Genomic DNA, 25,916 nt, shown 5'->3' with positions numbered 1-25,916 from the left:
TTTTTGCATTTCATTATTTATTTAGTTAAATCAAGACATTTTTCGTGTAGTTTCCTTTGATTTTCTCTATCTTTTTATAGCAGAACCTTGTTTTGTCAATACATATGGTTTCAGTTAGCTAGAGAACTACCAGTTTAATTCAATATATTTGTTGACATATCCTTCGTGATGGAATTACATTGCTACTTCCGGCTGTTTTATTCAATGGCTCACTAGCCGAGTTCTAACTAACTTACATCATTCATTTGCTGTTGTGTTTGACAAGAGGTCGTAGCGGTACGGAGGGAGAAATTATCACGACAACTTGTAGCGTCGAGCGAATTGTCTTTTGTTTCTCTGGGCATTACAAGTTACGTGGTGACGTACTGTTGTGTTAGGCTGATAATTAGACAACTGTTGAGAAAGTCGGGTCATTTGTTTCCGACTGCATTTGGCTCGTGATTGTTACTGGTGTTTAACGGTTCTTATACGCAACGGGTTACATGGATTTTTAATATTGACTACATCCATAAAGGTAAGCTGACAGCCAATGTGACTGATAGAAAATGTTTATAGACGTTTTCTACCCAGAGCATTGGAAATTGTAGTTATTTGCCGGTAGTAGTAGTATAGACATAAATGTTTGTGTGTGTATGTGTGTGTGTAGGATTTTTAACGTAGCTTTAACAATTTTTCAGTCATATCGCTAAGATATCTGCAGTGTGGCAGTTTATAGTGATGTCTAGCAATTGGGAATCATGCCGCAGACACTGTAGCATGATGTCCCACCCAGTCGCATTATCCCGACACCAAGCCGACTAGTCTGAACCTCTTAATGCTGAGCGCCTAGCGAGGCAGCTGTTAGTACCGTTTTTGTAAGTCTTTGGCATGAATCGACCGGAGTTCGAACCCATGACCAGGCTCTAACCACTAGGCCATCGGAGCGGTTCGAAAAGTATCTGTACAAGAAAAGAACAAGTTATAGTTATTTTGTAATACTTTTGTTGTGTTATAATGTAATATAATGATGGTGATGATGATGATGATGATAATGATAATAATAATAATAATAATAAGAAGAAGAAGAAGAAGAAGAAGAAATTGATGGTGATGATGATGGTGGTGATGATGAAACAGTTCAGTGTCCTATTAGTATTAAAATAATAGTAGTGGTGTTGGTTGATCGTTCAAACTATGAAAATGAGTGCAACTAGGCGCATAAATCCGTCCGTTCTTTTTATACAAGCTATGTTCAAGTATGCAGATTAAACAGGTACAGGTATATCTATTTACAGAATACATTGCAAAAACACGCCCCTTTATTATCAAAAGGGGGGCCCCGAGTGGCCGAGTGGTCTAAAGCGCTCTCCGTCACGGATCACTGCCATCTCACCTCTGTCTGCGTAGGTTCGAATCTCGGGCTTGGCCAATGTGGATATGTGAGAAAGCTTGCCAGTAGCTTCTCCTGGGTCGGTGGTTCTTTCCGGGGTTTTCCCGGGTTCTTCCTCCACCATTAATACTGGCCGCCATGTATAGCCTATCTTGTGCTGAAAAATGGCGTTAAACCCTATAACAACAACAATTATCAAAAGGTCTTTCGTTTAGGAGAGGTAAAAACGCTGTTCCTTTAATCATTCTTAAGACACATATTATCAAAACAATTGGTACTGCAGTAATATCGTATAGCTATATGTATGGCCTTATATCTCCTACATGCAAATTTAGAATACAAAAAAAGTAACTTCATCAAGTCTATAATTCAATGTTTAAAAAAGATAGCGTCTTCGATTATGTGGCCCCGAGTGTTAGAAGGATCTAAAGCGTTTGCCTTAACCGAACTCTGTCGTCTCACCTCTCTCCACATGGGTTCAAGTCTAAAGGTCGGATAATGTGGGAAAACTTGCCAGTAGCTTCTCGTGGGTCAGTAGTTCTTACCGGGTATCCCGGGCTTTCCCTCCACGAGTTATACTGTCCGCCATGTATAAGCCTATCATGTGCGAAAAAATGGCGCTAAAGCTAAATATTCGCAACAAGACCAGCATCAAGACAATGCTAAAGAGACCAGTTACTCTCCATATCGACCTTTTACTGACACCACGGACGGGATAGCTCACGCTTGCTCATCTTCACTCGAAAGATTATTTAACTAGTATTCTGAGCGGAGACAATGTGGAAGGCTTATGCATGTGTTCGATACAAAATCTAGTCCCTCACCATGTGCCTTCAAATGATTTGTTTTGTTTTGTTTTGATGCTTCTGTTTTATTTTTTTATTTTTTTTAAAGAGGTCTAAATGAAAATGGAAATTGAAAAATAATATGAACCCTTTCTTGAAATAATTTGGCTTGCTGTTAACAAAAATCATCTCAACGTGTTTTTTTTTAACGATCTATGTGGGGTTTTATTTTATTCTAGCTTACACCAAAAAGTAGTACCCACAAAAATTTCCTCCGCAAGTGAACACATAATAACGGAATATTATCGTAATAACAAGTCAGAGTTTATTACAAAAGCAGAGGCAGTTTTCATACGAAAAATTTCTAATTGAGCTAAAATATAGCAAGATTTATATTCCAAAGTAATCCGTAAGTTTGCTACTAACTTTACACAAGGTATCATCCAATCAAAAGGCTTGATGTTAATATATGTAATTAAGGTTCATTTAACTTAGAGATCAAAACAACCACTTAAATGTTACCGTTTTTCTATTTGGAAACAAATGTGTCATAAACAGCATCATTAACACGTATATCTCTGTGTTTCTTACCTTGATCTATAAAATCTATTAATTCCGAAGGCAAAAGAATTTAACACGGAGCTATGCAACAAGTCCCAGTAAAGCTGGATGTTATCATCTAACGAAAACCGGGTCATATTCCGTATGTTCAAAATATATATTATGTATTTATTTCTAATTTCGACATTCTTGCTCCAAAATTTCGTTAATTTCGAAAAAAAAGTACATGACGAATACGGACGGAAACGCCCATGATATATATATATATATATATATATATATATATATATATATATATATATATATATATATATATATATATATATATATATATATATATATATATATATATATATATATATATATATATATATATATATATATATATATATATATTGTTGTTGTTGTTGTGGGATTTAACGCCATTTTTCAGCACACGATAGGCTATGCATGGTGGCCAGTATTAATGGCGGAGGAAGAAACCGGGAAAACCCCGAGAAGAACCACCGACCCACGAGAAGCTACTGGCAAGCTTTCTCACATACCCACATTGGCCGAATCCTGGACTCGAACCCACGCAGACAGAGGTGAGATGGCAGTGATCCGTAACGGAGAGCGCTTTAGAGCACTCGGCCACTCGGGGCCCCTCTATATATATATATATATATATATATATATATATATATATATATATATATATATATATATATATATATATGTGTGTGTGTGTGTCTTGATAGGAGTGTTGATATATAAGCATGATTACTGGTAGGCAGAGAAAAGACCAGTTTGCTTGAGGAGAACAAATATCAATACCTTCTTTACAAACAGTAAATCTTTGATGACTCAAACATCAGTAATTCGAATACTCGGCATAACAGGATTGACTCGCCATGTGTTTATGTTTATCATTATATTAGCTATGACCTCCGAAAATACGAAACCAAAGAAAACTATCACCTAAAATTTGGTCTTGAAGTGTTTTCAGTTTTCGAAGTTTTCTATGTTTCATTTGCTTGACAACATACGTGTAGGCGTGACTCTATTAAAAAAGACACGCCCCATGTTCTCCGAACGTTTTAAGCACGGAACTCGAAGGCAAGCTTCCCACAAAATCAATAATATGCTTGGACTTGTGTTTGACATTTATATTTTATTCTTGCGTTTTTTTATTACATTTATTTTATTGCCGTATTTGCATCACATAGGATCGGGCTACAGGTTCTCACAACTCGGCAACAGCCCTCTTCCAATCACACAATTAGACCCATGCAGACCGCTCCGGTGGCCTAATAGTTAGAGCTTACGCCTCAGATGCGGTAGGTTGCGGTTAGTGTTATAACTGGTTGGCTTGGTGTCAAGATAATGTGACTGGGTGGGACATCTTGCAATTGTCTGCGGCTAGACATTACTATAAACTGCCACACTGCAGACATCGTCGCTATATGACTAATATTGTTAAAGGTACGTTAAAAGTCCAAATCAGAAATCACAGACCTGTGCAAATTGGCAATGCCTAATAATAAGTGTATGTACTTATCGGGAGATCAGAATCATGGTGCGTGTTTAATACAAAATGAACAATGAAACCTTCATCATATAGGGATACAGAAAAAAACGAAGGTTTCAACAAATAATAATAATGAAACAAAATTAACATAAATAAAGAAAGGACAGGGAGATGGATAATGGGATAAATATTGACGATAAAGGGATACAGTATCAAGTTGAAGGATGCTGATCATGCCAATAAAGAACTTGGATTCAGACAATTATTAAAATTTTTAGCATCTTTATTGCAAGTCAGCACTTTTCAAAGATGCGGGTGTTTAGGTCATTCGAAAGCTCAGCTGTTCAGAACAGCAAGACGTTAGTACTAACACGGATGAATAACTGGTTTAGGTCATTCGAAAGCTCGGCTTATCCAAACTGCAAGACCTTAGTACTAACACGGAAGACTAAATGGTAACTGGTTTAAGTCATTTGATAGATCAACGATCCAACCAGCAAGACATTAATACTAACAGGAACGAATAACTGGTTTAAGTCATTTGAAAGATCAACTGATCCAAACATCAGGACTTTAGTACTAACACGAACGAATAACTGGTTTAGATCATTTGAAAGATCAACTGATCCAAACAGCAAGACCTTAATACTAACAGGAACGAATAACTGGTTTAGGTCATTTGATAGATCAACTGATCCAAACAACAGAAATTTAGTACTGACATGAAAGAATAACTGGTTTACATCATTTGAAAGATCAACTGATCCAAACAGCAAGACCTTAGTACTAACACGAACGAATAACTGGTTTAGATCATTTGAAAGATCAACTGTTCCAAACAGCATGACCTTAATACTAACCCGAACGAATAACTGGTTTAGGTCATTTGATAGATCAACTGATCCAAACAACAGGACTTTAGTACTAACACGAAAGAATAACTGGTTTAAATCATTTGAAAGATCAACTGCTTGAAACAGAAATACCTTACTACTAACACGAACGAATAACTGATTTAGGTCGTTTGATAGCAAGAAGGAAGTACAAGATCTTGTAGGCAAGAGTGAGATGCACGATATACAGTTTAGTGGAAATTACAGAGTTTATGAAATTTTCTTCTTTCCTACAATGAGAGACGGACATTTTCTCTGTAAATCTTGTTAGTACAATCACTATTGGTAAGCCCGGTTAAAATCCTTCCCGCTCAAAGTACGAGTCTTTCCAGTCTTATTAAGATGGAAGAGAACAGTTGCCACATGCAGTATCAGCATATTCTTTATGAGGGCATATATAAACTTTTGATAATCAGAGATGTAGCTGAAAGAAAGTTGTATAGCGTGGCAATGGGGCTTTAAATACTATGATATTGATACTACTGTTTTATACTTATCACAGAGATGTAGCTGAAAGAAAGTTGTATAGCATGACAATGGGGCTTCAAATACTATGATATTGATACTACTGTTTTATACTTATCACAGAGATGTAGCTGAAAGTTGTACAGCGTGGCAATGGGGCTTCAAATACTATGATATTGACACTACTGTTTTATACTTATCACAGAGATGTAGCCGAAAGAAAGTTGTATAGCGTGGCAATGGGGCTTTAAATACTATGATATTGATACTACTGTTTTATACTTATCACAGAGATGTAGCTGAAAGAAAGTTGTATAGCGTGGCAATGGGGCTTCAAATACTATGATATTGATACTACTGTTTTATACTTATCGCAGAGATGTAGCTGAAAGAAAGTTGTATAGCGTGGCAATCGGGCTTTAAATGCTATAATATTGATACTACTGTTTTATACTTATCACAGAGATGTAGCTGAAAGTTGTACAGCGTGGCAATCAAGCTTTAAATACTATGATACTGATACTACTGTTTTATACTTATCACAGAGATCTAGCTGAAAGAAAGTTGTATAGCGTGGCAATGGGGCTTCAAATACTATGATATTGATACTACTGTTTTATACTTATCACAGAGATGTAGCTGAAAGTTGTACAGCGTGGCAATGGGGATTTAAATACTATGATATTGATACTACTCTTTTATACTTATCACAGAGATGTAGCTGAAAGTTGTACAGCGTGGCAATCAAGCTTTAAATACTATGATATTGATACTACTGTTTTATACTTATCACAGAGATGTAGCTGAAAGTTGTATAGCGTGGCAATGGGCCTTTAAATACTATGATATTGATACTATTGTTTTATACTTATCACAGAGATGTAGCTGAAAGTTGCATAGCGTGGCAATGGGGCTTCAAATACTATGATATTGACACTACTGTTTTATACTTATCACAGAGATGTAGCCGAAAGAAAGTTGTATAGTGTGGCAATGGGGCTTTAAATACTATGATACTGATACTACTGTTGTATACTTATCACAGAGATGTAGCTGAAAGTTGTATAGCGTGGCAGTGGGGCTTTAAATACTATGATACTGATACTACTGTTGTATACTTATCACAGAGATGTAGCTGAAAGAAAGTTGTATAGCATGACAATGGGGCTTCAAATACTATGATATTGATACTACTGTTTTATACTTATCACAGAGATGTAGCTGAAAGTTGTACAGCGTGGCAATGGGGCTTCAAATACTATGATATTGACACTACTGTTTTATACTTATCACAGAGATGTAGCCGAAAGAAAGTTGTATAGTGTGGCAATGGGGCTTTAAATACTATGATACTGATACTACTGTTGTATACTTATCACAGAGATGTAGCTGAAAGTTGTATAGCGTGGCAGTGGGGCTTTAAATACTATGATACTGATACTACTGTTGTATACTTATCACAGAGATGTAGTTAAAAGTTGTATAGCGTGGCAGTGGGGCTTTAAATACTATGATATTGATACTACTGTTTTATACTTCTCACAGAGATGTAGCTGACAGTTGTACAGCGTGGCAATCAAGCTTTAAATACTATGATATTGATACTACTGTTTTATACTTATCACAGAGATGTAGCTGAAAGTTGTATAGCGTGGCAATGGGCCTTTAAATACTATGATATTGATACTACTGTTTTATACTTATCACAGAGATGTAGCTGAAAGTTGTACAGCGTGGCAATCAAGCTTTAAATACTATGATATTGATACTACTGTTTCATACTTATCACAGAGATGTAGCTGAAAGAAAGTTGTACAGCGTGGCAATCAAGCTTTAAATATTATGATATTGATACCACTGTTTTATACTTATCACAGAGATGTAGCTGAAAGTTGTATAGCGTGGCAATGGGGCTTTAAATACTATGATATTGATACCACTGTTTTATACTTATCACAGAGATGTAGCTGAAAGTTGTACAGCGTGGCAATGGGGCTTTAAATACTATGATACTGATACTACTGTTTTATACTTATCACAGAGATGTAGCTGAAAGTTGTATAGCGTGGCAATGGGGCTTTAAATACTATGATATTGATACTACTGTTTTATACTTATCACAGAGATGTAGCTGAAAGTTGTACAGCGTGGCAATCAAGCTTTAAATACTATGATATTGATACTACTGTTTTATACTTATCACAGAGATGTAGCTGAAAGTTGTACAGCGTGACAATGGGGCTTTAAATACTATGATACTGATACTACTGTTTTATACTTATCACAGTGATGTAGCTGAAAGTTGTATAGCGTGGCAATGGGGCTTTAAATACTATGATATTGATACTACTGTTTTATACTTATCACAGAGATGTAGCTGAAAGTTGTACAGCGTGGCAATCAAGCTTTAAATACTATGATATTGATACTACTGTTTTATACTTATCACAGAGATGTAGCTGAAAGTTGTATAGCGTGGCAATTGGGCTTTAAATACTATGATATTGATACCACTGTTTTATACTTGTCACAGAGATGTAGCTGAAAATTGTACAGCGTGGCAATGGGGCTTTAAATACTATGATGCTGATACTACTGTTTTATACTTATCACAGAGATGTAGCTGAAAGTTGTATAGCGTGGCAACGGGGCTTTAAATACTATGATATTGATAATACTGTTTTATACTCAACTTATCACAGAGATGCAGCTGAAAGAAAGTTGTATAGTGTGGCAATGGGGCTTTAAATACTATAATATCGATACTACTGTTTTATACTTATCACAGAGATGTAGCTGAAAGAAAGTTGTACAGGGTGGCAATGGGGCTTTAAATACTATAATATTGATACTACTGTTTTATACTTATCACAGACATGTAGCTGAAAGTTGTACAGCGTGGCAATCAAGCTTTAAATACTATGATATTGATACTACTGGTTTATACTTATCACAGAGATTTAGCTGAAAGTTGTACAGCGTGGAAATCAAGCTTTAAATACTATGATATTGATACTGCTGTTTTATACTTATCACAGAGATGTAGCTGAAAGTTGTATAGCGTGGCAATGGGCCTTTAAATACTATGATATTGATACTACTGTTTTATACTTATCACAGAGATGTAGCTGAAAGTTGTATAGCGTGGCAACGGGGCTTTAAATACTATGATATTGATAATACTGTTTTATACTTAACTTATCACAGAGATGTAGCTGAAAGAAAGTTGTATAGTGTGGCAATGGGGCTTTAAATACTATGATATCGATACTACTGTTTTATACTTATCACAGAGATCTAGCTGAAAGAAAGTTGTATAGTGTGGCAATGGGGTTTTAAATACTATCATATTGATACCACTGTTTTATACTTATCACAGACATGTAACTGAAAGTTGTACAGCGTGGCAATGGGGCTTCAAATACTATGATATTGATGCTACTGTTTTATACTTATCACAGAGATGTAGCTGAAATAAAGTTGTATAGCGTGGCAATGGGGCTTCAAATACTATGATATTGATGCTACTGTTTTATACTTATCACAGAGATGTAGCTGAAAGTTGTATAGCGTGGCAATGGGGCTTTAAATACTATGAAATTGATACCACTGTTTTATACTTATCACAGAGATGTAGCTGAAATAAAGTTGTATAGCGTGGCAATCAAGCTTTAAATACTATGATACTGATACTGCTGTTTTATACTTATCACAGAGATGTAGCTGAAAGTTGTATAGCGTGGCAATGGGGCTTTAAATACTATGAAATTGATACCACTGTTTTATACTTATCACAGAGATGTAGCTGAAATAAAGTTGTATAGCGTGGCAATGGCTCTTTAAATACTATGATATTGATACTACTGTTTTATACTTATCACAGAGATGTAGCTGAAAGTTGTACAGCGTGGCAATGGGGCTTTAAATACTATGATATTGATACTACTGTTTTATACTGATCACAGAGATGTAGCTGAAAGTTGTATAGCGTGGCAATGGGGCTTTAAATACTATGATAATGATACTACTGTTTTATACTTATCACAGAGATGTAGCTGAAAGTTGTACAGCGTGGCAATGGGGTTTTAAATACTATGATATTGATACTACTGTTTTATACTTATCACAGAGATGTAGCTGAAGGAAAGTTGTACAGCGTGGCAATCAAGCTTTAAATACTATGATATTGATACTACTGTTTTATACTTATCACAGAGATGTAGCTGAAAGTTGTACAGCGTGGCAATGGGGCTTTAAATACTATGATAATGATACTACTGTTTTATCCTTATCACAGAGATGTAGCTGAAAGTTGTACAGCGTGGCAATGGGGCTTTAAATACTATGATATTAATACTACTGTTTTATACTTATCACAGAGATGTAGCTGAAGGAAAGTTGTACAGCGTGTCAATGGGGCTTTAAATACTATAATATTGATACTACTGTTTTATACTTATCACAGACATGTAGCTGAAAGTTGTATAGCGTGGCAATGGGGCTTTAAATACTATGATATTGATACTACTGTTTTATACTTATCAAATAAATGTAGCTGAAAGTTGTACAGCGTGGCAATGGGGCTTCAAATACTATGATATTGATACTACTGTTTTATACTTATCACAGAGATGTAGCTGAAAGTTGTACAGCGTGGCAATCAAGCTTTAATACTATGATATTGATGCTACTGTTTTATACTTATCACAGAGATATAGCTGAACGTTGTATAGCGTGGCAATGGGGCTTTAAATACTATGATATTGATACTACTGTTTTATACTGATCACAGAGATGTAGCTGAAAGTTGTACAGCGTGGCAATGGGGCTTCAAATACTATGATATTGATACTACTCTTTTATACTTATCACAGAGATGTAGCTGAAAGTTGTACAGCGTGGCAATGGGGCTTTAAATAATATGATATTGATACTACTGTTTTATACTTATGACAGAGATGTAGCTGAAAGTTGTACAGCGTGGCAATGGGGCTTTAAATACTATGATATTGATACTACTGTTTTATACTTATCACAGAGATGTAGCTGAAAGAAAGTTGTACAGCGTGGCAATGGGGCTTTAAATACTATAATATTCATACTACTGTTTTATACTTATCACAGACATGTAGCTGAAAGTTGTATAGTGTGGCAATGGGGCTTTAAATACTATGATATTGATACTACTGTTTCATACTTATCACAGAGATGTAGCTGAAAGTTGTACAGCGTGGCAATGGGGCTTTAAATACTATGATATTGATACTACTGTTTTATACTTATCACAGAGATGTTGTTGAAAGTTGTATAGCGAGGCGGTGGGGCTTTAAATACTATGATATTGATACTACTGTTTTATACTTATCACAGAGATGTAGCTGATAGTTGTACAGCGTGGCTATCAAGCTTTAAATACTATGATATTGATACTACTGTTTTATACTTATCACAGAGATGTAGCTGAAAGAAAGTTGTACAGCGTGGCAATGGGGCTTTAAATACTATGCTATTGATACTAATGTTTCATACTTATCACAGAGATGTAGCTGAAAGTTGTACAGCGTGGCAATGGGGCTTTAGATACTATGATATTGATACCACTGTTTTATACTTATCACAGAGATGTAGCTGAAAGTTGTATAGCGTGGCAATGGGGCTTTAAATACTATGATATTGATACCACTGTTTTATACTTATCACAGAGATGTAGCTGAAAGTTGTACAGCGTGGCAATGGGGCTTTAAATACTATGATATTGATACTACTGTTTTATACTTATCACAGAGATGTAGCTGAAAGTTGTACAGCGTGGCAATGGGCCTTTAAATACTATGATACTGATACTACTGTTTTATACTTATCACAGAGATGTAGCTGAAAGTTGTATAGCGTGCCAATCAAGCTTTAAATACTATGATATTGATACTACTGTTTTATACTTATCACAGAGATGTAGCTGAAAGTTGTACAGCGTGGCAATCAAGCTTTAAATACTCTGATATTGATACTACTGTTTTATACTTATCACAGAGATGTAGGTGAAAGTTGTATAGCGTGGCAATGGGGCTTTAAATACTATGATATTGATACCACTGTTTTATTCTTATCACAGAGATGTAGCTGAAAATTGTACAGCGTGGCTGGCAATGGGGCTTTAAATACTATGATACTGATACTACTGTTTTATACTTATCACAGAGATGTAGCTGAAAGTTGTATAGCGTGGCAATGGGGCTTTAAATACTATGATATTGATGCCACTGTTTTATACTTATCACAGAGATGTAGCTGAAAGTTGCACAGCGTGGCAATGGGGCTTTAAATACTATAATATTGATACTACTGTTTTATACTTTTCACAGACATGTAGCTGAAAGTTGTATAGCGTGGCAATGGGGCTTTAAATACTATGATATTGATACTACTGTTTCATACTTATCACAGAGATGTAGCTGAAAGTTGTACAGCGTGGCAATGGGGCTTTAAATACTATGACATTGATAATACTGGTTTATACTTATCACAGAGATTTAGCTGAAAGTTGTACAGCGTGGAAATCAAGCTTTAAATACTATGATATTGATACTACTGTTTTATACTTATCACAGAGATGTAGCTGAAAGTTGTATAGCGTGGCAATGGGGCTTTAAATACTATGATATTGATACCACTGATTTATACTTATCACAGAGATGTAGCTGAAAGTTGTACAGCGTGGCAATGGGGCTTTAAATACTATAATATTGACACTACTGTTTTATACTTATCACAGACATGTAGCTGAAAGTTGTATAGCGAGGCAATGGGGCTTTAAATGCTATGATATTGATACTACTGTTTCATACTTATCACAGAGATGTGGCTGAAAGTTGTACAGCGTGGCAATGGGGCTTTAAATACTATGAGATTGATACTACTGGTTTATACTTATCACAGAGATTTAGCTGAAAGTTGTACAGCGTGGAAATCAAGCTTTAAATACTATGATATTGATACTACTGTTTTATACTTATCACAGAGATGTAGCTGAGAGTTGTATAGCGTGGCAATGGGCCTTTAAATACTATGATATTGATACTACTGTTTTATACTTATCACAGAGATATAGCTGAAAGTTGTACAGCGTGACAATCAAGCTTTAAATACTATGATATTGATACTACTGTTTTATACTTATCACAGCGATGTATCTGAAAGTTGTACAGCGTGGCAACGGGGCTTTAAATACTATGATATTGATAATACTGTTTTATACTTAACTTATCACAGAGATGTGGCTGAAAGAAAGTTGTATAGTGTGGCAATGGGGCTTTAAATACTATGATATCGATACTACTGTTTTATACTTATCACAGAGATGTAGCTGAAAGAAAGTTGTACAGCGTGGCAATCAAGCTTTAAATACTATGATATTGATACTACTGTTTTATACCTATCACAGAGATGTAGCTGAAAGTTGTATAGCGTGGCAATGGGGCTTTAAATACTATGATATTGATACTACTGTTTTATACTTATCACAGAGATGTAGCTGAGAGAAAGTTGTACAGCGTGACAATCAAGCTTTAAATACTATGATATTGATACTACTGTTTTATACTTATCACAGCGATGTAGCTGAAAGTTGTATAGCGTGGCAACGGGGCTTTAAATACTATGATATTGATAATACTGTTTTATACTTAACTTATCACAGAGATGTGGCTGAAAGAAAGTTGTATAGTGTGGCAATGGGGCTTTAAATACTATGATATCGATACTACTGTTTTATACTTATCACAGAGATGTAGCTGAAAGTTGTACAGCGTGGCAATCAAGCTTTAAATACTATGATATTGATACTACTGTTTTATACTTATCACAGAGATGTAGCTGAAAGTTGTATAGCGTGGCAATGGGGCTTTAAATACTATGAAATTGATACCACTGTTTTATACTTATCACAGAGATGTAGCTGAAATAAAGTTGTATAGCGTGGCAATGGCTCTTTAAATACTATGATATTGATACTACTGTTTTATACTTATCACAGAGATGTATCTGAAAGAAAGTTGTACAGCGTGGCAATCAAGCTTTAAATACTATGATACTGATACTACTGTTTTATACTTATCACAGAGATGTAGCTGAAAGTTGTATAGCGTGGCAATGGGGCTTTAAATACTATGATATTGATACCACTGTTTTATACTTATCACAGAGATGTAGCTGAAAGTTGTACAGCGTGGCAATAAAGCTTTAAATACTATGATAATGATGCTACTGTTTTATACTTATCACAGAGATGTAGCTGAAAGTTGTACAGCGTGGCAATGGGGCTTTAAATACTATGATATTGATACTACTGTTTTATACTTATCACAGAGATGTAGCTGAAAGTTGTACAGCGTGGCAATGGGGCTTTAAATACTATGATATTGATACTACTGTTTTATACTTATCACAGAGATGTAGCTGACAGTTGTATAGCGTGGCAATGGGGATTTAAATACTATGATATTGACACTACTGTTTTATACTTATCACAGAGATGTAGCTGAAAGAAAGTTGTAGAGCGTGGCAATGGGGCTTTAAATACTATAATATTGATACTACTGTTTTATACTTATCACAGACATGTAGCTGAAAGTTGTATAGCGTGGCAATGGGGCTTTAAATACTATGATATTGATACTACTGTTTTATACTTATCACAGAGATGTAGCTGAAAGTTGTACAGCGTGGCAATGGGGCTTTAAATACTATGATATTGATACTACTGTTTTATACTTATCATAGAGATGTAGCTGACAGTTGTGTAGCGTGGCAATGGGGATTTAAATACTATGATATTGACACTACTGTTTTATACTTATCACAGAGATGTAGCTGAAAGAAAGTTGTAGAGCGTGGCAATGGGGCTTTAAATACTATAATATTGATACTACTGTTTTATACTTATCACAGACATGTAGCTGAAAGTTGTATAGCGTGGCAATGGGGCTTTAAATACTATGATATTGATACTACTGTTTTATACTTATCACAGAGATGTAGCTGAAAGTTGTACAGCGTGGCAATGGGGCTTTAAATATTATGATATTGATACTACTGTTTTATACTTATCATAGAGATGTAGCTGACAGTTGTGTAGCGTGGCAATGGGGATTTAAATACTATGATATTGACACTACTGTTTTATACTTATCACAGAGATGTAGCTGAAAGAAAGTTGTAGAGCGTGGCAATGGGGCTTTAAATACTATAATATTGATACTACTGTTTTATACTTATCACAGACATGTAGCTGAAAGTTGTATAGCGTGGCAATGGGGCTTTAAATACTATGATATTGATACCACTGTTTTATACTTATCACAGAGATGTAGCTGAAAGTTGTATAGCGTCTCAATGGGGCTTTAAATACTATGATATTGATACTACTGTTTTATACTTATCACAGAGATGTAACTGAAAGTTGTATAGCGTGGCAATGGGGCTTTAAATACTATGATATTCATACTACTGTTTTATACTTATCACGGAGATGTATCTGAAAGTTGTACAGCGTGGCAATGGGGCTTTAAATAATATGATATTGATACTACTGTTTTATACTTATTACAGAGGTGTACCTGAAAGTTGTACAGCGTGGCAATGGGGCTTTAAATACTATGATACTGATACTACTGTTTTATACTTATCACAGAGATGTAGCTGAAAGTTGTATAGCGTGGCAATGGGGCTTTAAATACTATGATATTGATACTACTGTTTTATAGTTATCACAGAGATGTAGCTGAAAGTTGTACAGCGTGGCAATGGGGCTTTAAATACTATGATACTTATACTACTGTTTTATACTTATCACAGAGATGTAGCTGAAAGAAAGTTGTATAGCGTGGCAATGGGGCTTTAAATACTATGATATTGATACTACTGTTTTATGCTTATCAATTTTAGGCTCATTTAATAAAATCCATATACGCAACTAAAACGACAGAATGAAATTTGGTAACATTTAAATCTTTTTAAACTTCATCTTGAATCACAAACCCTACGAATTGTGACCAATTAATATGGGCACGAATATAACTGAAATGCGTATAGTTTTAGCCTTGTGTTAGACTATAGTGATACGAAATATGAAACGTCAGCATCGTTTTCCTACTTCTGTGAAATGAAATGAAAACGTTTTATCTTTCTTAAGTTAAACAGCAATAGTATATGCTATAAAATGTTGCTGTTTGTTTCATTTTTTACCTTTTGTGTAAATTGTATACATTCCTTGTTGAAAGCCTTATGTAAGGAGCAAAGAATTATAATCCATCATGGGGAAAGCGCTTCCATGCGGGAACTGGTACAGATGCTTTAATTTTGCTCAAATTAATGTTGCTAAAGTTTGTTTTCATCACAAATTTTAGTTTTCAATTACGAGCCATATAATTACCGTTTTGTTTTCAGTCTTAAACACGGTGGTTTGCCTTCACACAACATACCCCGAATACTTACTAGTTATCCATTCAGAGAGAAAACTAGGTTGTTTGTGAATTTGTGATATTCTATCAGAAAGAAAATATAACATTTCATGTCGCTTTTGCTATAGTTTAAGTATTATAACATTTACCTAAAATCCATCTATGTCTAAGAAAATAAGAATCTGAACTTGTTTTGCTTAATCCACTCCCAACCGTTTTGAGCATTAATACATGATCGATTCATTTACGACACAAAAACAGTTCTTATGACTGTCAGTGAACAAGCTAATGTAGTTCACAGTACGGGCTGCTCCAGATATGGAGCTTTCAACATGAATTTTTTATCATATCTCTCCCCAGCCATCCATGTATATATTAGCTGAACTAAGCATGACATTTTGTAACCCTCCCCAGCCATCCATGTATTTATTAGCTGAACTTGACGTACGATAGTTTATATTAAGTTAAGTATGGAGCGCATTATATTAAATTTCTTGTAGTACAAGTAGTTTAAAATCCAAAGGATTTTTTTTTAATGAATGGAATACAATGTCATTCACTACTGAGTCACTGAGTGGTAACAGTGATCACTATATCAGCATATGTGATTCCCTAATAACTATACCACCAACTCGTAGCTTTTAATTTCTTCACTGAGACTTCAATTTGTTCTTGCTGAGGCAATAATTTAGCGTCTAAATGAGTATTATTCTAGAAACTAAATATCAGTTTTACAGAAGTATGATCGAAATACCTCAAATTTGCATAACAGCCCAATTTGCTCTTCTGTGGTCATCACGATCGTTTGTCACGAATCAGACGACGGGCCAGGAAAACAGTTTCGACTTTAGGTTCTGCATTTTAAGAAAAAGAAGCAATAATGTGTGCCATTAAGTTTTACATTGTCACTTGCATTTTCACGAATTAATAACCAATCAGCCAAGTAAAATTGTCTTATTAGTAGAATGACCACATAAAAAGACCTTTTCAATGGATTATATTGATCATACTTCAGTCTAGATATTAACCCTAACCTGTTAAATAGGACGAGGAGACAAATTTCCTGTCTTTTAAATTCATTCCAGAACACTAACAAATACGAGTTAATGCAATACACTCCAGAGATGAAACATTTCTGCTCCTTGTAAATTAATTGAGGAAGGAACAAGTGGTCATTTGTAAAATTAAAATACTTAAAGTCAAAGATTAATGGTTCAAATATTTCCTCGACATCTAACAGATTCGTCTTAATTCATTTTCTCGTTTATTTCCTATTCGCATCAGCACACACTTACATTCCCATATTGCTTAGTGAAGCAACTTATCATGGACTTTTTTGTCTAGCCCATGTGATTAGGACAGACAGAACATCTTTGAAGTATACAGTGACTCAAAAGAAATACCTTTATAACTGACATGATTTCCATGTCAGTTCAGATTCGGTTCATTGATAAGATACAATTGTAGGGGGCGTGTTGTAGGGAAGACTCTTAGAGAGACATATCAGTCGCTTTTCCGGCGGCATAGACAACTGCGAGGGGGGATTCGTCAACAGTTTGTTAAGATTTTGGTGACTACTATCAGCTGTTAAACTTTCTGAATAAATGTTTCGATTAATGATTTTCTTGAGTTGCGCGACCACCTGTATGAATCGTGCGCAAGGATAATGGCGGATATCGTAGTCTCTCATTCGAACAAGTACAGTCGTCATGTTGTAAATGTTTTAAATGAATTAAAAATTAAACAGCTTAGTTCTCAGACTAGCCTTAAGTCAAAACACAAAACGCATATGCCGGGTTTGGATGTTGAGCAAAGTTTGTCTTTTATAAAATTTGGATTCATCTTAGGAGGACCATAAGGGAGACCTTCGAAGGAATAGTTCACATCGTAATTCGGCTTCATGTTTGTGGGGATTTTTGTCTTTCTTTTAAGATTGATATATTTCTTCACGTATGCAAAATAAGTGCTTCTTTCGTTTCTTTCCTTCCTATTTCCTGGTTAAAAATTGTCATTGTGGCGCCAATTTCTAATTTGGGAAATTCCCTGGGCGGAAAGGCAGGTGGGAAATTCCCTGGGCGGAAGGGCTTGTGCGAAATTATTTCGGTGGATGGGTTTGTTGATGTTCGTCAGTGCCAAAATAGTTGATTCGAAAGGGGCAGAATACTCGTAATTGATGTTTTGAGGTTTAGAAAAGGAAATCAGAGATCAAAAAATTAAGAAAATTAAGCCAGTCAGAAAGCCAGTCAAGGAAACACACACACACACACACATGCATGCTATTATAGTATTTTTTAATTTATTTATTTGAAAACTTTGTACTTGCATTCGTAGGGCTATGACACATGTTACAGGCAAAGGAGTTTCAGTTAGAACACTTAGGTCACGGTTTAGAAGGGGTCAGGATCTCTTTTGCTGGGATGGTATGGACATGAGATATAAATCGCGTGCATTTTGCCGTGATTGGGGCTCTGCTTTAATATGAAGTATACGTTACTTTTGTCGCTGCATGGGACATTGATTTGATGGGATTTCCATACTGCTTTTCTGTTTCAGCAGAATGTTTCTCAAAGACAGACTTTTGAAACATGGAACAAAATGAGGCACAGCATATAAACTTAATTTGTTGGATTATTGTATTCGATGGTTTTCTTTTCCTGTATGTGGCATATGTAATTCAAGTAATGAACTTTGTCCTCTTTTATTTTTCAGAAAGATGAACACAAGTAGACTTCTTAATGAGAGCTATGACGACACCCTCTCCGTCCGTAATTTCCCCAGCGTGGTAGAGACGTTTACGATAGTCGCCCCTGCAGCATTGTTGATCGATCGAATCATCACTCCCATCTGGTATACTATCGGCATTATCTGCAACCCAATTATCGCTAAAATATGGCTTTCGCAGAAGATGCGCAAAACAAATTCATCTGCCATCTATTTAGGCTCCATTGCCATTGTTCATTTTATCTTCATATTCCTCCATATGTTGCTTGAACTACATTTGGCATGGGATGTAACGACATACAATCGCCCCCACTTTTGCGAAGTCTTCAATTTCTTCTATATGACTTTTCAGTACTTGGCACCATTGCTGATCTTAGGGTTTACAGTGGAGAGATACATCGCTGTGTGCCATCCATTCAGAAAGGACAAATACTGTACTGTGAAAAGAGCATTTACAGCTGTGATTATACTGACAGCTCTTTCGCTTCTTCTTGGTTCAGTCCAAAGTTATATTTGGTCATACATGGAAGTCAGGAAAATCTGTGCTTTACGAAAAGGATCACATCGATTCTATCTGATTTGGACTTGGCTGTCGGAAATGTTGATTTTTGTGATAGTTCCAGTTCTTGCACTCATCTTTAATATTTTAGTCATCCGAGAAATCCGTATTTTGACTAGGAGAGACTCATACCGGGGTCGGCATTTTAGTTCTAATTACCATAACAACCAAACTTCGACAGTGACTCTTCTCTGCGTCTCTTTCTATCTCATTTGTACCCTCTTGCCAGCTACCTTGGTGTACTCCGTGCAGTCATTAATACCTAATGGAAATCCTTCACTTCCGTTCGAGCAATGGCTGACAGATCCTGGATGGCGCCCTTATCTGACGTACTTCACCATTCGTAAAGTTGTTGAAGAAATCTGCTTTTCAAACTGTGCTTGTTACATATTTGTCTATTACTTAACTGGTGCATATTTCAAGAAGGAGGTCCAAGATATGTTCAAACGGTGTTCTTGTACATTTATTCGAAAGAAGAAAGTTATCCATTCAAAGACACAGGAGTACACCTTAGTTACATCGAACGGGAGAGATGAAAGTGTAACATTGTGCCTTTGAAAAGAAGCACGTATCATACAATGTAAATTGTAAATCAAATGTTCGAAAGACTTATGCCTATATTACTTATTGTTCTTGTTCCTGCTTAAATTTCTCAAATGCTTGCACATGATTTAATAATTACCCAAATGACCTGTAGCTTTCAGAATAATGACTTAAGCACTGTGAAGATCATTTGGCAAATTGTTTGAACTCAAGTCAGTTCGTCTTCATGTAGTAAGATGCTAAAGTATTCTCACCTGACCTTAAGAGTCAAGTGAAATGCATGAAAGACGTTAACGTTAACGTTTTAACTGCTTAGGTAAAATTTACACATCCGTAAATACCCAACCATGATCATTTAATCCTTATATTTCCAATGTACTTCCTTTCTGTCATCACATCAGCGTATTTCATCAGCAAATCATTCCCATCTAGGTGGCTTGAAGTTTACTTTCATTTGTCTCCTCACTGCAGTTGAAAACATAGCTCGATCTTCGCTAGCCAAGAGTCGTCGATTGTTTATATTGTAATACACGGTAGAGCATCCGAGCGGGTCATGCCAGTAACATTAGGAGCTTGTTATTATCTTTATTTTAAAATATAGCTAATTGTTTGATGCTGTTTAAACCAGGATATTCCTTTTACACTAACATTACTCTTGCGTATTGGACGTGTTGTTCGAGCATTCGGTGTTCTGGCTTTTTACGCACTTCACTCTTTCAAAGCAAACTCGTGTTCACTTTTAGTGAGATCCCATGCTCGCTATATGACCCTAAACTTGAATAACAGCTTGTGTGTGTGTGTGTGTGTGTGTGTGTGTGTGTGTGATTAGGATTTTTAACGTAGCTTTAACAATTTTTCAGTCATATCGCTACTATGTCTGCAGTGTTGCAGTTTATAGTGATGTCTAGCACTGGGGCATCATGTCGCAGACATGTAGCATAATGTCCCACCCAGTCCATTATACTGACACCAAGCCGACCAGTCCTAACACTAACCTCTTAATGCTGAGCGCCTAGCGAGGCAGCTGTTAGTACCATTTTTGTAAGTGTCTGGTATTACTCGGCCAAGGTTCGAACCCACGACCTCCCGCTTCCGAGGCAGACGCTCTAACCACTAGGCCACCGGAGCGGTAATAACAGCTTGTGAAACATTTTGAAGCAAAATGCAATAATTTCTCAAGATTGGCTTGTATAACCTGCCGTATGCTTTCTTTGCAAAAGGGGTGAGTGTTGGAATGCAGGAATGACTGTGCAGTTACATTGTTTTAACTTCCGATGGGCGATTTTAATCAGGTGGTTGCCCATTTTGGTCGGAAATAACAAAGATGGGTGAGGCTTTTATTATTATGGTGTAAGACGTTTGTATAGATAAAGCTTTACATAAAATTACCTGATAACTGGAAACCAAATGTAGAATTTAACGATGATTCTTGATAATTATATTGAATCAGATTTTAGACTCTTAGGTCTGTTTATATGAATTGGAATTATAAATTTATGAAAACAAAATAACATGTAAAATTGTTAAGATATCTTACTCTTTCATTTCCTTGCTCCACATTATTGTTAACCATGTTAGCACGCAGCTTTGTAAAACATGGATGTCTAGACAAACTGGACTGAACCCTGGATGGTGTGTTGCACTTCGTATCCCGTGGTATTCACTGTAGACACCTTTGACCTTCTCTATCTCACAACAGCATACACTTTCCCTTGCTGTGAGCATTACCAAACAACTTCCACAGCATGGGTGTGTAACAGTTTTTTCCCGGACTGTTAAAATTGGACAAATTGTCATCGGATTGAAATACAGTAGTTGATTGATCTGTGTCCTCGTACATAGTGTGATTATAATTTGATTCCGACTTAGTTATGTGATGACGGATGATTTGCCTTTAATATGGATACGTTATTTTGGATTGATCACATGCAGTCAGGAAATATTTTAGAAGTTGTCTGCTGCTTGGAACCAGATTTTGGTAGATTAGATATATTTTTGGTTTGGTTTGTGCCGTGAGAGAAGCAAACATAAATACCAGCTTGGAGCTAGCTCTTAGTATGGAAGATGGTCGCTTAGATTATGATTGTTTGGCAATTAGTACTGGCGTTGATATAGATGTAGGAAGGTGGTGTCGAGTAGAGTCTTGGTCTGTAGACGACAATTTGTTGCGTCAGTTTGCGCGTTGAAGTCCTCATTGACTTTTTGGGGTCCTTCAGAGACGTGTTATTCTCATGAAAGACGCATTCTCTGACCTGAGTGTTTCGTCGTGGTAAACAGGAATGGTCCCGTTTTACATTTTTCTTTTACCTGCTAGCAACTTACCAGTTGAGACGTTTTTCATACAGTGTACTTGGAAAATAGTTGGCTACCGTCTTTGCATTTACAATGGTCCGCTATGGTTTCCATCATGCATAGCTTGAAACGTCTGCTAGGAAACATCAGTGTCCATTGGGAAGTTCTGAAGGACTGTCCATGGCACATGAAAATTAATTAGCAGCATTCACTAGCAATACTGCAGATCAATGATTGATTTAATAATTTATGGGATAGTGTTTGGACTCTGCTTTCGGGAGTTGGACCTCTTGGAACCATTTTTGGTCACCGTAGCATTGGTCCATTAGTGATGAGTTAATTGTATGACGATATGATGAGCTGACAAGTTTTGAGTCGACGAATATATTTCGGGCAGGTGCTCTACGTTCTTTTCGGAGTTCTTTCGCGTTATCCCGGTGGAAATGCAATCTCTGACCTGGGTACACCGAGTAAACAGCGATGGTCCTGTGCATCATTTGTTTTGGTTGCTATAAACCTATGTGGTGAGAATCTTTACTTCAGCGTATTTTGAAGGTTGTTGTGCGGTATTTTGGTTCTGGATGTCCGATCAGAACAGTTTCAAGTTCGTTTCGACTTGGACAATATGTGTTCATTGCTGATATTTGGTTTACGTTTGAGCAATGAATGGTTCAGCAAAATGTTTATTTAAATTTGAGTGACGGGTAGTAGTTAACAAGCCCATTGATTTTGAGTTTTATCTTAATTCTGTTTGGGAAACAGGAATCGGTTTGGTGGATTATTTCAGGGGAGGGATCGTAGCGCTCGAGGGTTCGGTTCCCGGCCGAGTCTTACCAAAGACTTACAAAAATGGTACGCACAGCTGCCTCACTTGGCGCTGAGCATTAAGAGGTTAGTGTTAGGACTGGTCGGCCAGGTGTCAGGATAATGTGACTGGGTGGGACATCACTATAAACTGACACATTGCAGACATCGTAGCGATATGATTGAAATTTTTAAGGGATACGTTAAAAATCCAAATCACATCACATCACATGTATCACTCGAGGACGAATGATCTTTCGAAGGCGGGGGTAATGTAATAAATTTGGAGTATGCACCATTTGTATATAGCCCTCCATTTTAAGGATTTCTTAGATTTTCATGATTAATTGTACAGATTTTATGATGCCGGAGTTGGGGATTTAGTCCTCCGCTCGAATAATTAGTCAGTTGCTAGGAGCAAACGTTACAGAGTGCAATGTTCATGAGAATGTATGATGGCATAGTTTAATTTTGTAGTGAGTTCAGGCCTAAGACGCATAAGAGTCCGTAGGCCAAGTATGCCCTATTAAAATCTAATCGTTTGGCTTGATTTTGTGACTCCATGTACAGTATTTGTGATGGGGACTGGTAAATTGTACAATGGAATAATTCAGAGAGGACTGTTTAGTCATTGGAAATGCCTTTAATTGTTGCTGTGATGGTAAATGTCGTGTAGAGTTACAGGTGAAATGTGGCTTAAAATCATGATTAGACTGACTTAGGATAGCATAGGGTAAGTAGTTCCCTGTATTTGGTGTTTGGCTTATTACAATACAATCTTCGTTAATGCATGGTTCAGTGCTTTTCAGATTTAATCTCAAATTTACGAACATATCAGTAGAGCTGTACACACGAACTGACTAAAGTCAGGAACACGTAGAACATTCAGCAAAATTAAATTTGATAGATAAGAAAATAGAAGTTGCGAATACCTGCTTACGACACAACAAATGATTTATTTCATAGTTTTAAAAGAATAAAATATTAGCATCTGTAATAAAAATTTGAAATTTCAACTTAACCTATCATGTACAAACAATGAATTATATTTTAATATCATGTAGGTAATATCCTGCCTATTTCAACAGAGATATGCTCAAGATCCGGTCACGCGTACCTTTTATTTATTAAGATACAAATACTTTTCTACCCCTGAATTGCAATACAGCCCATATTACAGGAGGAAATGCAATACAGCCTATATTACAGGAGGGAATGCAATACAGCCTGTATTACAGGGGGAAATAAAACTACATTTGTAAACGAACAGCAGACCGTATAATATTATTGTTGGTATCGTCTGATACATATATTTATCGTATCATACGGCATTAGAACTATTCAGAAAATATTTACCATGAATTTTCCTTCAATCTGTTCGGTCTTTCTTCTTTGTCATCTTCATCTGCAGCTTCAGATTCGTCAGAGTTTGAAATGTACGGTTGAAACTAATACGGACTACTTTGGGTGCCTATCATGGAACTTACAGCTCGTTCTACACCATTATCAGAATCCTCCGAGCTTCTAACTTCCACATCTTCGAAAAACGAAGACCCATAGGACAGTGACAATTGACTTGCTTCAGAATCAGAGCATTCTTGTTGAATTTATCAGTACGTTTCCGTAATTTGGCAATATCGTTTCAGCGCTTGCTTACAACAAGTATTCGAAATGTGACGTCACGCTTTGCTTTCACTAAATACCGGAAGTTGCTAGCGGTTACATTCGGTTATCATCGTAGACAGGTGCGATCGCAATTTTCTACGATTTCCCATGTATTTATTACTGATAATGTTTGACTAATTTTTCATATTCGTATTTTCAATATATATTTTCATTCACCAAGAAAATAATGGAATAAATGAAGCCACTGTTATTGCACTTTAAGTAAAATATTACACTCAGACTGTGAATAACTAAGAGCGAGAGGAAGTGCTTGCAGCTCAGAAAAATCAAAGAAGCTGCGAAGTTGAGCAGTTGAAAAGAACAAGTATTTATATTAGTGGTTTAAGCTGTATGATTCTTTAAAAACATTCTTGCATTAGAACTTTAACAAATTAAATGTTTACACATTCTCTGCGGTGGTGACGGTGGGGTGGGGTGGGTGGATTCATTATGTGCTAGTTTCCAGAATGGAAACAGCATTTGTTTATTCATCTTATGTTTCAGTTCTTCTTGCAGTCCTAACCTTGTCAGGAAGTCGAATATGTTTGAGAGAAAAAAAATTATTGTACAAATGTATTTTACGATTTGATTTATAGACACAAGATCGACACATTCTTGACAAAGCGAATCCTCAAAATTCATTAAGAAAGCGTTTGATATAGCAAAAGAATACGTCGATGCTTTTATCCCGTGATGTATTAATAAACGATTCTAATCGAGTTCTTTACCTCGATTTAGAATAATCCATGATTGCGTTTTTGTATTTAATACATGGCCCCTCTTTTTAACTTTCAAAAACGTATTTGTTTTACTGTATGAATGAAATTAAAAGCAAATCCAAATTTATAAAAGTTCGATTCGGTGCATAAAACACCGTTGATGCATGGACATCAAAGAAGACACCTAAGTTGTCCCGACTGGGTGTGTGAGTAGTGAATGGGTACTGTTTAGCGTCAAAGGAAATCCCAGTCAAAAAGGACGTTGGCACGTTTAGCGTCAAAGGGAATTTAACATGGGGAATATTGGGTTGTTTAGCGTCAATGGAAATCCCAGTCAACACATATTGGGCACGTTTAGCGTCAAGACTTTTAATGACCCCCTGGGCACGTTTTAGCATCACGGGAAATTTAACATGGGGAATTTTAACATAGGTAGGACTATAGAGGGAGAAAAGATTATTGGGCCTGTATGGGGACAAAAGGAAAGGAACAGGTGGGTGACGTCACGGTACTGTTTTTAGGCAAGAAAGCAAATCTTTTCGAGGCAATGGAGTGGCCTGAAAAGGGTATTTG

At 36.2% G+C, this 25,916-nt stretch overlaps 1 protein-coding gene across 1 annotated transcript; it reads left to right on the top strand.

Annotated features, from left to right (window-relative positions):
• Window positions 1-224: 224 nt before the first annotated feature.
• On the top strand, window positions 225-25,374 carry LOC149800522 (C-C chemokine receptor type 1-like). Its single transcript, XM_089954455.1, has 2 exons — window positions 225-514; window positions 18,750-25,374. The coding sequence occupies exon 2, from the start codon at window positions 18,754-18,756 to the stop codon at window positions 19,876-19,878; it is 1,125 nt and encodes a 374-aa protein (XP_089810581.1). The 5' UTR covers window positions 225-514; window positions 18,750-18,753; the 3' UTR covers window positions 19,879-25,374.
• Window positions 25,375-25,916: the final 542 nt, after the last annotated feature.

The sequence above is a fragment of the Sinohyriopsis cumingii genome, chromosome 4 (assembly GCF_028554795.1).
Source record: "Sinohyriopsis cumingii isolate HCF-2022 chromosome 4, ASM2855479v2, whole genome shotgun sequence".
In the NCBI taxonomy this organism is placed as follows: Eukaryota; Metazoa; Mollusca; class Bivalvia; order Unionida; family Unionidae; genus Sinohyriopsis; species Sinohyriopsis cumingii.
The sequence above is the reverse complement of the archived record's forward strand: the minus strand, read 5'-3'. Positions and strand labels throughout refer to the sequence as shown.